Below are 15,754 nucleotides of genomic sequence, written 5' to 3'. Positions count from 1 at the left end.
AGTATTCATCACACTGAGCACTGCTCACGTTGTCCCGGACGCAGAACCGGTGCCACAGCTGACTGGGAACAGTGACGTTTCCTTCTAAGACCGTCTTAGCACAAACATCGAATCGATCTCGAACCAAGGTCCTGTTTCCCAACATGCAGATCCTACAGTAACGACGGAAGGGAGTTTATAAACATTTTGGACATCAGCACCACATCGCTATCATCATATTTAAGGATATGCACAAAAACATGTACCAAACCAGAAACAGCCCTGATCATAATACATCAACAAAACAAAACAAAGACACCGTCCACATTACTGATGACTTACGGGAATTCTGGAGGATGAGTCATGGACTTAATTGCCCCAGCATAAATGGAGATAATGGAGATAATGACACAGGCCAGGAAAAGCGAGGCCAGCTTGTTGACATACTTGACTCCCACGAAAACGACCACAGCCATCAGTGTGAGGCAGATGGTACCATACACTCGCATGTTGTTCAGCAAAGCACTGTCAGACCCCAGGGGATCTGTGGCATGAAAGATGGCCGCCTGGGGCACCAGATATTTCTGAAATAAAAAAATGAAAAAAAAGAAAAAATGACAGAAACATTTATATAGGCCACACACACACGGACACATAATGTATATTGTCCAAATGTGACCTCGGGATATTGGAGGATAATATATGAATAAACTGACCAGGAAGATTTCAATGGCACCCAGTATGTACATGGCAGATGCAAAGGTGGTTCCCAGATAGAAGCACAGTCCCACGGCTCCTCCAAACTCTGGGCCGAGAGAGCGTGAGATCATGAAGTATGCACCACCAGCTGTAACAGGGAAACACACCGGACCGTAACAAACCAAAGGACAATAAACACCAGCCAGCTTTACAGCTCTTAGTGCACACAAAGAATTTTATCATAGGTTTCTGCTGCACTAATGTGGAACAATCTGTAATTGCAGCTATTATTTGGTTGGGTTTTTTTAGAACATATTTACTTTGCTTTGAACACTAAATGAAGACACAGATCAGTGCAGAGTAGAATCACAAAATAGGGAAAACCAATAATTATGTTAAGTAAAAGAATGAAGTAAAGAAATAATCACCTGGGACAACACCATTAGTAGCAATGGCACTCATCGATATGGCAGTGAGCATAGTCTGCAAGGTGGGGAAAAAATAAATATTATAAATGTTAAAAATGCATTTACAACACTTGATTAGTATGCAATTTATTTTAGAAATAATCAGAGATAATATTCTAAATATGTTGTTGTGTTAAGGACATTTTTCCATAAGTGGCCACATCATTTATACGATTATAGTTTTTATTTCAACGTCTGCCCTGGAGTCACTTCTTGGATGAATTTAGTGAGTATCGAAAACCTAATCTGTCAGGAATGCAGGAGGTTGCAGTCTCTATTATTACAGTTTTATGAGTTTCTATGCAAGTCCTAATGATGTTTGCGTGATTATATGTAATTGATTATTAGTTGCACTTTGGCACACAAAAGAAATCCTGCAAGAATCAACTGATCCAGCAACAGTGTTGCACTGTCTTGTTTTTAGTCTATAAACATGTTTGCACAATGTCATTGTCTGTTGTTTCTGCTGCTACAACATTAGTCAAGTAAATAATTCTCACAGTATATTTCTTGCTTTTTAAATTCATATCTAAATTCAAAATCTACTAGCAGGACCCTTTAGGTATTATGTCTTTCTACTATTTATTTACTGTCTACTATTTTACTGATACATGGGACTGCTAGCATGAAACTGAACTTCTAGCAAAATGTCCTAGTGCTATAAGTTACATGTGTGATAATGAAAATAATTTGTTTCATTATTTTTATCTTTAGTTTTAGATTCCTGCTTACAAAGATAAAATTGTAATTATCCACACATTGGACTTTTTCTTATTACGTGTGTGTTTGTGTGTATGTAACTTACACAAGAGCAACACATGAGAACAATCAGCAGGGACTGCATGATGCCGGCCATTCCAACAATCCACGTCAGTCTGAGGAAGAGAATGACGCCAAAAATGTTCTGGAGACATGGAAGGTAGACTCCCATCAGAGTGCCCATGTTGGGAGACTAATAGGAACACAGAGGGTGAGGGGAAAAAGGGGAGAGCAGAGACAGGGCAGAATATTGAGTATGACATGTGTGGAAACAAGTGCATCGATCACTGTCATTGATTGATGTACTTTTTAAAGGTCATTGGATCATATCGTTAGCTCTTTGCACGTCTTTGCATCCAGGTCTCTAATAGGCACAGTGTGACTGCACACCGCACAACGGCAGAAGCAATCTATCACCAAGTCTTAATACTAAACTTTAACTTGGCAGTGAACGTGCCCGAGGTGGAGGACACTGTAACTTCGTCTAAGTTCCTTTTCAAACAGGGCTTCATTGTGGTTCCAAGACTCCTGACCTTGGGCGTCTTTCTGTGTGTGGCCTCAGTGTTCTCCTCCTCCTCGTGCTCCTTGGCTCCCTGGGTGATGTTTGTGTAGTTGACCAGGCGGCTGAGAAAAGAGGACACCTTAGGTCTGATGTCCAGCTCTTCCTACAAAAAATGAAGGAAAGGGAGAAAAAGAGGAGAACAAAAAAAGTTACAATTTTGCATGTAAATAAGGAGCTTCAAAGGAAAACTGAAGAAAAAAAAAATGTGTCAGACCTCAAACAATGCCAGGTTTCTGTCATAGTAGTCGCTCCTTTTGGCAGATGCATCGCCACTGGTGAGAAATGGACTGTCCTCTTTGTGATTTCCATGTCCTGTTGAAGACATGGACAAAAGGAGTTCTTTTGAGAACATTGAAAAAGCTTTTCTAAAACTATATATATATATATACATATATGTGATTTTTTTATCATACTATTAATAAGTTTACGCTGCATTGATTCCCTGAAGAAATTGAAAGAGATTAACTGCTATACTTGAACTTTGATGTGATCTATCTCGATCAGACAGAATAAAACAGAGATGAGAGTGTGACCAGGCTCACACACACTCAGTCAATTATCCACCGATGCATTCACACTTTAGTAATACCACCGCAAAGACCAAATTATGCTGCAACACATAAGCACACTGTAACGTACAAAAGTAAAAATAAATAAATCAGATTCAGGCTGTTGTTTTCTATTCTTCACTCACCTGCCCTCTGTGTCTCTCTGCTGTGGCTATAGCTGTGCATAACTAGGTGCTGACAACAGAGCACTGTGAGCTCTAACATGGGGAGATGTCGATTACTCTCCAGGACACCCTGTCACCCAGGGTCAACATTCATTTAGAAGCCTGATCTAATATATGGTGCATAGCAAAAGGGTGGAGAACAGGAGCGTGCAGGACACACACACACACATTTCTTGCTAATATATCGTGTATATATATATATGTATGTATGTGTGTGTGTGTATATATATATATAATATATATATATAAATAAACTGCAATAAACACCAACATTATACTTGGGCAGCGGGAGGTCAGTCATGTCTGAAGCAACACTGCCCCCTAGTGTCATTTTCGTGTTGGTGAACTGGACTACTTGCCAGTAGTAATACAAGAGATTTCTTTGTTATTTAGTTTTTAACACGAATAAATATGAAATATTTCAGTTTTTCAATAATTAAAGTAATGTTTAAGCTACAACTTTGCTTCAGAATTGAAAACATATCTGATGATTGATGGTCCATTGTTTTTATGTTATGTTGGAGCTCCTGCTGATAAACTTCACACTAAATACGATATAACCAAATTTAAATTAAATATTAAATGGTTTTCCTGCTGTGGCTAAAAAGAGGTTCTGGGGTTTGACGACGACATGCACCGACACGTCGCCTCTAACTGCCACAGGGACTTGGACAGAACCAGTTCCATTTTACTCTCTGAAATAACAATTCATTTGCAGTATTTGGCTTGGGCACAAGACCAACAGCATTTTGCGAATGTACGTTCAATACAAACAGTATACATGTGACATAAGGTTTGTCCACGTACATAAACTACACCATTCCAAAGTGTATAACAACCGTGTTTTATCAGAGAAGTTTATCTTAAATTATTCACAACTTACAATATTGACTCTCCTCTGAGGCTATGAAGCAGCAACGTAATCGCGTTTAATTCAAAACCTTAAGGCAAACTTTTTCTTCTGTTATTGCAAAGACAGATGGCGAACTATGAAATGTAATACTGCCACCTACTGCCACAAATGTTGTACTTAAGAATAGCGGTTTCCTATATAAAAGAGAAATTGACAAACAAACCTAAACACAATAAATACGTATCCAGGGGAAGTCGTAACAGAAGCGCTGTGCCTTAACAATCAATATGGACAGGTCTAACTAGACTGTGAGATATTCAGTCAAATTATTTCTAAGCCAATAATCCTTGTGAGACTTCAAATTAGCAGCCTTTACTTTTCAAGCAGATTACCTTAAAAGTAAATAAACACTTGGGTTTTCAGAAATCCTCTTTGCTAAACTATCCTCTAAACAAACAAGTAAGACTCAATGCTGAGTTGAAATTTTATTTATTTATTTCATTTTATTTTTGGATGAGCAAACACTTCTCTGTGCAGATATTCTGAGCTGGAATGTTCTAGAAAAAGCAGTGTGTGTTTTTGGTTTGTGCACTGGGTGTTACTAAGGATATATTGGGGCATGTTAACATTAATTCTGTCCAAAAAAGACAGAAAAAGAGATGAATATTTTCAGCAGTGTCTGCTTGTGTAAGGAAAGAGAACCAGATACGGAGCATCTGCACGTTTGCTTCTCTTTACATTTCTTTCTTCATAGCCTGTAGCTAGTAGTGCCTTAATTCTTCACAGCAATAACCCAGTGTCAGCTGTAATGGTTGTCTCTCATGCAGGGAGGCATCTGAACAGAACAGGACCTGCTGAGCCGTGCAGCAAAACAGATTAACTTTGATGCGTGCTAATGATGAGAAAAGGACGGTGGCTCAGTCTGTTGACCTCAGGGGGTAAAGGCGGGCGGGAAGAGGTGATCGTAACACAGACATCAAAAGGACACCAAAATGAACTGAATGGAGTGTCAGCTGGTGTAAAACTGATGAGTGAACACACCCTGAGAGCAATCTGCAGAGAACTGACAGTATATCTGCAGTGATTTTACAAAAGTAAAACTGTAAAGGAGAGCAAAACTCACAAGTGTGTGCAGACACTTACTGCTTATCTATTGACTGCAAGTCAATAAAAACAACCAAACAAGGCTGTATTAAAGTGGACACAAAACTAAATAGAAATGTGAGGCCATTCTTCCCTATAATAAAGCACTACAGCACCGCAGGATGACCTCAGGCAAATCCATAAAAATACAGCGAATGGAAGTAAAAGGTTTTTATATTTCTGTTGTAAAATAAAATCACTACAGTACGTCCCAAATATTGTATTTTATTCCTGAAATATACCTGTTTAAGATAGAGGACACAAGTCAAAGTCTCTTTAATGGGCGTAGCATCTGGACTTTACAACGAAGTCACATTTTCATTCAAACCTGTTGATCAAATGACATCTTAGTCAAGTCCTGCCCATGGTCATAATGTGTGCACACTTTACAATACATTATTTACCAACGTGGTGCCCGGGGTCACATGGTAGCCCCCATGGACTACCCAAGGTGCCTGCAGGCTAAAACTAGTTAATCAAAAAATGTACTGTTACTGTTCTTTTTTAACCAGTTACACCTGCAATCATATTCAAATGGGTTGAATGACGATGGTAAGAGTTTCTACTATTGTGTGTCCCAGAACTGATTATTCTTACATTGTTTGTGAAGTCAAACGAGTAGCTCTCTGTATTACTGAGTGCCCTTGGAGTAGCTCTGAGTTTCAAAAAGGTCGGTGACCCCTGCTCTAATACTTTCCACAGCAGATCCCTGTGTGTAAAGTAAATGAGAGGAACATGGTATTTATGGGAACATCTACAAAGTCAACAGTGTTCTGGCCTGTGCTGAACAGAGCTGAGTTCACAGCCTCAAACAGACTGTGCACTGTGTCACTTCCTCCGTGCTGCAGACGTCACACTGTAGCATGTACCATACCAACAGAGGTACCACTCCCATGATGCACTTCAGGCCAGTGTCACTGCTTTTCGAACAGCGCTATTTTCCCATTTGAAAACAGTGTTTTAAACTTTCCAAGGATCTCTCTAAATGGTTCTCAGCCATCTGCCCTCTGCTCCTGTCATCGTTTGTCACTCTTACATCCTCTTCTCCTGCTCTTTCTCACACTGTCCAGCCTATACCCATGGTTGCAGCTGTCTTTTAACTTTTATGGTTTTTTGCTGTAGCTCTCTAGCTTTAGGACAGAAAAAGAAAAAGAAAACACCCAGAGGTTATTTTAGGACATCTGTTTTTCTTCTTCAATCTTTAAAACCTTTTACAGGGACATGGTGCAAAGTTCAGCTCGGACACTGACACCACTTCTTATCAGAAGATGTTTTGTGAGCTATGGATGTCAACCAGCACTAAATGTTTACATATTTGTGTGCTGCAGACATAAACCAGGTCATCATGTGCTTAAATTCCTATTTTTAACTATTTATAAATCAGTTCAGTTGAGCCTCATGACTTAGTCAAGCCTATATTGTCATTTCTTCAGTGGGATGGTATCTACACAGACCAGTAAATGTTCTTTTACTGCTTTACAGTACAGGATCGAACTCAGAAACAGCCTGGATAATGATTCAGCTCTAAACTACAGCCTTTTCTGAAATGATTGGACCAGCTGGTTGTCGGAGACTCCATAGAAAAAACAAATGAATGGCCAGTCGGAGTGTGTGTGTGTGTGTGTGATTGTAGTGCCTGGTTTGGCGTGGGTGGTTCCTTTAAAGCTCCTGTCTATACAAGTCTTTTATTAAACTAAAATAACCCTCCATCCCTGCCCAGACAACTCACTGCTGCCCTCACTTAAAAAACTCTGTGGCACACTCCCTTGTTTTTTTTACTTTATTCTGACTTTCTCCTTCTCACTTTTTCAACCCTCCCTTTTCATGATACAGTGGAAAAAACAGGGAATAAGACTGGAAAACAAGCAGAGGCAGAGGAATAAGGGTGGGAAAAAACTGTGCTCCTGTGTTGTGGAGTGGCAAACTGTGAAAGGAAAACCTCAGCTGGGACAAAGAGCAGTCCATCTTTTGTGTCACAAAACACTTGAGGCCTTTGACATGTAGGTGGTACCCCTACTACCCACCGTGTCCCACCCACGTCTGTCTTTTAAAAACCGTTTCCCTACTTTTTAGTGTTTTTTCCACTTATTCAACAGTTAGTTTTCAAAGGTTTTCCACGGATGGAAGACGACAGGAACACATTAACAACTGTATCGTACGTGAGCTGTCATAAAAAGGTCTTGTCTACAGACGGTAAGGTTTCCACTTTGGCCCTCAGGGATCGTCATGGTAACCTTACAACCAGCTGTTCAAATAGGAGAGTTTCGCAACATTTTTACAACTTAAGAAACTTAAGAAAACAACTGAAGAATCCTTCTGCTCGTTCAGAGAAAACAACTGAAGAATCCTTCTGCTCCCATGTTGAGGAGTAGGACTTACCAGTGGAGCTGACAGTGTCTTGGTGATCATGGTTTTCCTGCCCACCGTCCCTGTAATCCACCCAGTTAATGCCCTCCAGACTGTCATAACTGGCCTCAGCTCGGTCCTTCACTGGAACCACTGTGAAGTGAGGCATGTTTTCATCCCTTTCTTCTGCGTCTCCAGCTCAGACTCCACATAGCAAGCTTAGCTGTTAGCCAGCCTCATCTCCCACTAATGGCAACTACATTCCACTACACTGCACTCACTTCCTCTGGAGGGTATTATCATATTCCCCACCCACAGCCCGGCCCCTCCTGGGCTTTTTTTGTGAGCAGAATGGGACATGGATGTCTCTGGGAAAAACTCACACACACACACACACACAGTGAGGAGGAGTGACCTGTGGGGCAGAGTTTAGTTCTCTCATCCCTGAGTCTTGCAGAGTCAATGAAAAGACCAGAGAATCCAGAGACCCCCCTCTGAACCCTTCCCCCCGTTCTTTCTGCTGCTTATATCGGACTGACAGCTGACAGAGAGAAGACCTCAACTGTTCAAGGTTCACTCACACACACACCCACACACACACACAGTGAGGAGGAGTGACCTGCGGGGCAGAGCTTAGACTTGTCATTCCTGAGTCATGCAGAGTCAATGAAAAGACCAGAGAACCCAGAGACCCCCCTCTGAACCCTTCCCCCCGTTCTTTCTGCTGCTTATATCGGACTGACAGCTGACAGAGAGAAGACCTCAACTGTTCAAGGTTCACTCACACACACACCCACACACACACACAGTGAGGAGGAGTGACCTGTGGGGCAGAGCTTAGACTTGTCATTCCTGAGTCATGCAGAGTCAATGAAAAGACCAGAGAACCCAGAGACCCCCCTCTGAACCCTTCCCCCCGTTCTTTCTGCTGCTTATATCGGACTGACAGCTGACAGAGAGAAGACCTCAACTGTTCAAGGTTCACTCACACACACACCCACACACACACACAGTCCTCTGTGTATTCACACAGCAACGTGGCAGTTTGGGGGGAAAATAAACTCCATTAGTCACAGAGAGGGAGGGGTGACAGCATGACAGCGTTTCTCCAATAATCGACCTGCAGTTTGACTCTCAAAAAGTCACAACCCACTATTTTTAACCACTTAAATGCTACTGTGAAAAAAAAGAACTGCACCTTGCTCATCACCTGATATAACGTATACTCATCAGGATATTAGGGAAAATATTAGTGCTTGAAATCTGCTAATATTTATCTGCAACAAAAGAGTAAAATTATTGGTAGAAAATAAGTAGAATATTTATTTACAAGGAGAATGTTAGCAGCTGTTGTTGGACATAAACACAAGAGCTAACAACTAATAGGCTAAGTGATAAATATCTGAAGTAAAAGTGTCATCGACAGCAGGAGTGGTCGCTCAATGTGACTCAACACTTTGCGGTGAAATGTGTGAAAAGTGCAGCGTTATCTCCTGTTCTGATCTGTCACTATTAAAGATGAGCTGCTCGATATAAAGAACGGAGGAGAATACATAATGCTGCCGTTGTTTAGACGCTAAAGGCTGTTGCTGTAGAAAAAATAAGAATAACACATTGAAGACATTTATTTGAAAGTGTCCTGAATTTAGGAAATGTACATGTCACAGCAGTATTTTATTCTGCCTAATACCTGATCACCTGATTTTGAGTTAAGACGACATTGACATGTTTTTTTTGCTATAGGCAAGGAAGAAGAATATTTCTTGTGATGTGTAAAAATTGAATAACCTTACTATCTAACCAATCGACTTGTTATACTGATCGGCTGAATTAATCATCATCAGGCTAATTTGGTCCATTGCAGGGAGCCACCTGTTGTAAGAGGAACCACAGGTTGTAGACCCCTTGGCACTTTGACAAGACAGGCGATGAATAAAAAAGCACAAATGTTTGTCAGTTTGTGATTATGAAACACCAAACATGAGCTCTGTATTTTTGGAAATCTCTCTCTTGATGTTTTCTTAATCAATACTTTCCCCCTTTTTAAGGTCTCTTCCTTCTCGCTCTCCTCAAACACCAATTTGAAGACATTATTTTGTACAATATGGCTGATTTCCACTAGATGGCAGTCTTTGAGTACTGTAAAAAATTCAAAGCCATTTCGCGCTGTCTGCATGCAGACAAGTTAAAAAATAAAGGAGTCCCGAGATTTAGCACAATGCACATCTCGGTTAGAAGACAACCTGAAAAAGCTGAAGATGTGATGTTTAAATGTTATGCATCGTATATTATTTTTTATTATACAATTTTATACAAGAAACGTTAGTATTCCAGGAAAAACAAACATTTGGTTAACACTGACTGTATGTAACATTTTAATCCATTTCAGTACTTACATATTTTTTTTAAAGGTCTTTTGTGACTGTTTCCATTGACGACCGTCCTTTCCCACGGTCATCGGGTCTTACTTACCAAGTTTCAAGAGAAAGAGGATAATTTTAAAGACTATTGTCTAAAAACCAGGGCTTTTTTGTGTATTTTGAATAATTGGTACTTAGCTGCTTGGATAGATGTAATTGCTTGTGAAAGCTAAGCACCCTCTTGTCTCTCTGCGGGTGACATTGATTAGGATTTTCTAATACGGTGCCTCGGGGGACTTCAGTTGATCCAATTACCTTTCGTTGCAATCATTTGCCTGACCCGGCCTCGGGGGCTCGTCCACTCGGTCTCTATCTGCATCTGTGGAAAATGTGAATGCCACACAGTTCGGCCGCTGTGGTTTTTCATGTTTGTTTGGTGTTCATGCAAAGGCTGCTCATGGAATAGATCTTCTCAGAAACTGCTTCTCTGTTTTTGCACGGCTGAAGACAGAAAATATGAGTTGTTGTTGCTTCACTACCATTTATAGAGAATTATAAAGAATATAAATCAGGAAAAAGAAGAAAAAGAAAAACACAGTTACTCATTATCTGTTTCAAATATATTATAAACACAATTCAGTTCAGTCAGTAATCGTCTCTGCCTTTATTTTATGGGTTGGGAAACATGAGCGGGACAATAAGCCCAGAGCAGAGTTTTCATATTGTTTTAAAAAAGACATAAAATAACCACATTATACTGCACATTAAACCAGGGTCAACTCTGAAGTGGATATTTGAACATAATAATAATAATCCTGTCCAGATCGTGGACTGCTTAGGAAAGACTTGACAACAGTACAGTACCTCAGTCAAACCCGGATTAGAACCAGAGACCTTAAACCATTTTTCCCATTCCCATGTAGTTGTTTCTAGACACAGCACTTCCTTCCTGGAGCTGGCCAAACAACATGCCCCAGAATTTATGCTCACAGACAGAAGTGTCATATTTTGAGTCCCTGAGAACTCACCAGTGACATGTTGTGACAACGTATTATTCCAAGCTCGGCTGTTTGCTGCCACAAAAATGTTCAATCTGCCAAGAGCTGGCATGCCCCCCCCCCAACTGACTGTATGATTTCAGGAACTCACTGTAGTCAGCTGCTGTTGTATTGAGCTCAGATGGTCTTCATGAGCCGAGGCTGAAGTTAGAAATTAATATCATTATTAAGAAAAAACAACGTTCAACTTTTCCCTTCATCAGGGTCAAGAACAACAGTAGTTGTCATGGTGATGTGGCAGAGGTTTGACACTTGATGGCCTCTCGGACACAAACCAACCTGTGATTTACTGCATGACCCGGCCCTTATTCTAATCCTAATCTTAACGCCAAACTAAATCACAGTCTTCAAACTGTCCTCTTCTTCTAGTGAGGACATGAAAAAAGTCCCCACAAGTATAGCTACACCTCGACCATACATACACACACACAAATGCAGAAACCGTTCCCCTCACAGGAAATCTTCTGCTGTAGGATGATAACATCAGGACCATGCTCCTTCTGTGACAGAAAGCAGACAAAGAACCAGCTCAAACAAGATTAGAAATGAGAGGTTGGAGGAGATACAGAGATAGGGTGGAGGTAAAAGGAGAAAAGTGGGAAAAAGCAGAGCTTTGACAGTTAAAGGCAGGGTTCACATTTCTTTTAGTTCTTTTCTTTTTTTTTAACAGCCATACCAACATCAACTCTACTTCAAATAGCCTTTCAAATCTAAAGTGAGGATTAGCCCACTCTAACTGACAGAGGGTCTCTTCAACGTGCTGTTACCCCTTCATGGCTAAACAAGCAGCTGAGATGTACCAAGAACACACTCTTTTAATACGTGTGCCTTATTTCTTATAAGGGAAACTAGAAGCTCCACCGTCTACTGTACCTGTGTGAGAATCCACCGTTGACTTTACTGCTACAACTCACAACCTGAAAGTGAAGCTAACTTAGCACAGAGTTGATGGAACAGATGTTATACTGCGTTGTCACCTGTAACCACACGGGGGAGACAATCTGAGTACAACTGTGATTAGTACTGATGAATTCACAAACCTAACTTACTGGCCAACATTCTGGCCCCAACATATATGGTGGGACTGCAGTTTGTTGCCCGGCAGCCGTTCCCCTCTGGCTGCTCAACCGTTGCCATGGTTACATAAAGCCGTCCTTAGGTCTCACACCCATGGAAGAGGCTGGGGCAGCCTGCAGTGGCCTGACAGCATTTAAAGCCAAAGGTACAGGAAGAGGAGTGTCAAACGGGTGTGTGAAGAACCCTGCTGTCCTCACTCCTTGGGTTTGTTCGACCAAACTCTGTTACTGATGTCTGGTTTATTAAAATGATAGCTAACAAATGTCCCAGCTGATATTATATTTGAAGAGACAGATGTTGACGCTGGCTGTGATGTGTGTGTTTATATTGGTTGAACAAACACAAGCAGACCCCGTGTTGTTGAGTGTGATATGCATCAAGCATCACAAGGGCAGACAGTACAGATAATCTTTACTGTGAAACTGGGAGGGGAGAAAACTACAGTAAACATACAAATGAACTTGTTTTGAGCAAAGTCAAAGGTTCTGGTTGTGAACATTAAAACATTCTTATCAGTGGCCTGCTCTGTAATTGTTACCAACTGGGTCTGTAAACAGTTATAGAGAAGATGAGATAATGAGATGACAGAATTGTTTACCGTTGTGTGCTGGCTCGTCAAAGTACGGCAGCTTAAGACGATGTGAAGCACTGCGTGTGTTTTTAAACGTGAACCATACTGTGTTCTTTCTGCATGGATTAACAGTGTATCTGAGTTTGTGGTGAGTTTAACACAAAAGTGATGGATGGAATTTGTTTCAACTTCAGAATCACAATTTCTCAAAGTTCTAAGATGGTGGTCCAGTATGATATGATGAAACAAACGTATCTTAATGCTGTACTGAGTCTCACTGTCTCACTGTTGTCTCTACATTACAGGACTGTGTCTGTTATAACTTTGTTAAACCTTTGTTAGCCTGTATAAAACTGTTATAAAATCGAACAGTTTTTTTGCCAAGTTAATTAACCACATACTTGACAGCTCAACAGTTTGTTGCATTTGGGGCTTCACTAAAAGAACAGGTGACACCTTAGTTCTGTATGTTTGATTTCTTGGACACAGCCTGTGTAGCACAAACTAAAACACACACATTTGCTGTTATTGTTGTAGCTCTTACTGTCTTATCTGGTTCACCAACAAGACAACTGAGTGATACTCTGGGGGACTGGTATCTGACAGGGCAGGAAGTGACCAGTGAACACATCAGTAATATTAAGGAAAATACAGGAAGTGTTGCCAAAAATAATTCCAAAATCAGCTACTCAATCTGTAGATTCCTGCATATGGGGGAAAAAAAGAAGAGATTTCAAGGTTTTCTTTACATTTTTGCCCAAAGAATACTCAGGCTCACTAACATGGATTATAATCTGACAATTTAAATATGAGCATAAACCCTGTTTTAGGTAGAAAGTAGCTAACTAGCTAGATCGTTATTAATCGGGAGTTTAAGGAAGTTAAGGAAGTCTCAAGATGTGATTATTGCAATCACAGTTTTCCACAGTGTCCAATGAGAAGCACTCTATAGTGGGCCAGTTTAAGTTTTATTTTTAGTGGCTAAACAATTTCTTTGCAGATTTGACTCTTTTTGTTGCATTAGAGTACAACTGGTAGAGAAGAAGAGAAAGAAGGAAAAACACGAGAACAGTTAGAACCTGCTGGAATTGTTCTGCTCTGTTCTTTGGCCTTGTGTTCTTTTGTGATCGCAGTTGTCTTCAAAGCAGCAGAGCAATTACCACAACATCTAGTTCTACCTGACAAAAGGGTTTGGCCTGTTTGGATTTAGACTTAAGGAAAACTTATTGGTTTGGTTTGGATTTAGACTTAAGGAAAACTTACATTGCCAAGTGATAGCCACAGTGTTAGCAGCAGATATGGAAACAATTTTATAATTCATACAATAAATTCATACATTGATCACACAAATTAACATTATGCCATTGGTAGAGTCTTTTGATTTAGACTGAACTGTACAACACTGAAAGAGCCATAAATAGTTGTGCCTTGGGGCGAGACAGGAGCCAAAGGCTAATCTCCCAGCTACCAAAATAAAGTCTGTCAAACGAAACGCACTGATGAGCAGCAAACAGACAGAAGAACAGACAGATGATCCTGAGCAGAGAAAAACAACTTCACTTCTCACAAACCAAAACTGGAATTTCCTTCCCAACAGATCCACAGCACCAGCACCACACCCAGTGTGGGAAGACTGGGCTTTTATGCACCAGGAGGTGACAATCAGTGAGATGAGCTGCAGGTGAGTGAACACAGCTGTGCTAAAGGAACCTCAAACTCACCACCAAAGAGGGGAACAAAGAAGGTGACAAAAAGAGTTTAACACTCAACATTTCTTAATTTACAACTAAACAACTGAGAAGCCTTGATATTAAACATTTAACTGTAAGTTTGTTGTAGATTTACAAGATGTGACTCATGATGCACATACATAAACTGATGGACAGTGTCAAAAAGTAGAGAGCAGCTGTCAGTTACACTCATGTCTGACCTGACGTGGTCTTCATGGAAGAGAAGAGACGAAACCTCAAACCTCTGACACTGGAACAGCCAAGCGAAACCACAGTATGCACAGAAACCTAGTCAATGGATGAAGAAAACCGGCAGCAGGTTTCCTGAGGGAATTCCCTCACTTTCACCAAGTTTAGTCCAGTAAACATACTTTTCTTTATGTAATCTTTCTTTGGAGGTCAACATTTGTCCATTATGTTTAAACGCCGGTTATTTTTCAAGTCAGCGTGATAAGAGTGGCGCCTTGCACTAACTGAGCATTGTTGCCATTGTTATTGTTCAATTCGATAGTAAGGGTAAGTTAGGGCGTGTATGGATTTTTAAGTGAAGTTACGTAAGAGGCAGAAAAATATTTAATTATGTCTAATTTCATCCACCCATCTTCATCCTCTTATCCGTTACCGGGTCGCGGGGGCAGCAGTCTCTATGACTGCCTGTACCTGCAAGACCTTCACTTATGGTGATCTGATGGCATCTGAGAAAAGCATTTACGTACAGTACCTTCCAAATCTGGCAGCAGGTGATGACGCCACTTGAAGCTCTAATCTGCACAAATCTCTGCTCCCGTCTACGTTCTTCCTTTATCCTCCCTTCATATTTAACATTTTTACACAGTACGTCCAGTACCTCAGACGTGGTTATACTCCTGTCTGCTCCTTGCAACTAAAACCAGACTGATGTCCCCGGTCAACCCCTTTAAATGACGTTAAAAAAAAGTGCAGCAAATGGTTTCATCATTTCTGAACTTTTCTTATTACCATCTGTCTCTAGCACTTTTCCAGTCCTGATGACCAGTGGTCAGGTGATCGGTGACCTGGTGCTTTATATTTTAGGTTTTGCTATGTACCTACTGACAGCAGGGTGGCAGTATATAAACTAGATAGTCTGGAATCAATCCCACAACCCTTGGGGTGTAAGCCAAACACTGAGCTACAGCCTCCCCTGATACTTAGAAAAGAAAGTAAAGGATTTTTCTTAACCCTGAAGTTTCCAGCTGTTCCTTGGATAATGTTTTTGGCAAATGCAACAATTGCATTCACATCTGCAGCAGCCTGGTGTGTCACTAATGTATGTGTTTGTGTGTATGTCTGGTAACGGTAAGGTCAGATGAGGGTTAGAGAAAGCACTGCGTGAACAAATACAAGTGTGTTTATGTGTGTGTGCATGTGATAAATGAATACAATCCAGCAGCCTATA

General features: G+C 40.7%; 1 protein-coding gene across 1 annotated transcript in view; it reads right to left on the bottom strand.

Moving 5' to 3' along the window:
• Window positions 1–7,827, bottom strand: part of slc12a4 (solute carrier family 12 member 4) — a 15,719-nt gene extending 7,892 nt beyond the window's left edge. Inside the window, exons 1-8 of the mRNA XM_025055624.1 lie at window positions 7,575–7,827; window positions 2,681–2,778; window positions 2,438–2,569; window positions 1,951–2,097; window positions 1,107–1,161; window positions 696–826; window positions 322–563; window positions 1–152 (exon numbers count right to left, since the gene is read on the bottom strand). The exon at window positions 1–152 is cut by the window's left edge and continues 72 nt beyond it. Of these exons, the coding sequence (XP_024911392.1) occupies window positions 1–152; window positions 322–563; window positions 696–826; window positions 1,107–1,161; window positions 1,951–2,097; window positions 2,438–2,569; window positions 2,681–2,778; window positions 7,575–7,710 (1,093 nt within the window). The 5' untranslated portion in view covers window positions 7,711–7,827. The remainder of the gene's footprint in view (window positions 153–321; window positions 564–695; window positions 827–1,106; window positions 1,162–1,950; window positions 2,098–2,437; window positions 2,570–2,680; window positions 2,779–7,574) is intronic.
• Between the last annotated feature and the right edge of the window lie 7,927 nt (window positions 7,828–15,754).

Source organism: Cynoglossus semilaevis, chromosome 5, assembly GCF_000523025.1.
Source record: "Cynoglossus semilaevis isolate Cse_v1.0 chromosome 5, Cse_v1.0, whole genome shotgun sequence".
Lineage (NCBI taxonomy): Eukaryota > Metazoa > Chordata > Actinopteri > Pleuronectiformes > Cynoglossidae > Cynoglossus > Cynoglossus semilaevis.
The sequence above is the reverse complement of the archived record's forward strand: the minus strand, read 5'-3'. Positions and strand labels throughout refer to the sequence as shown.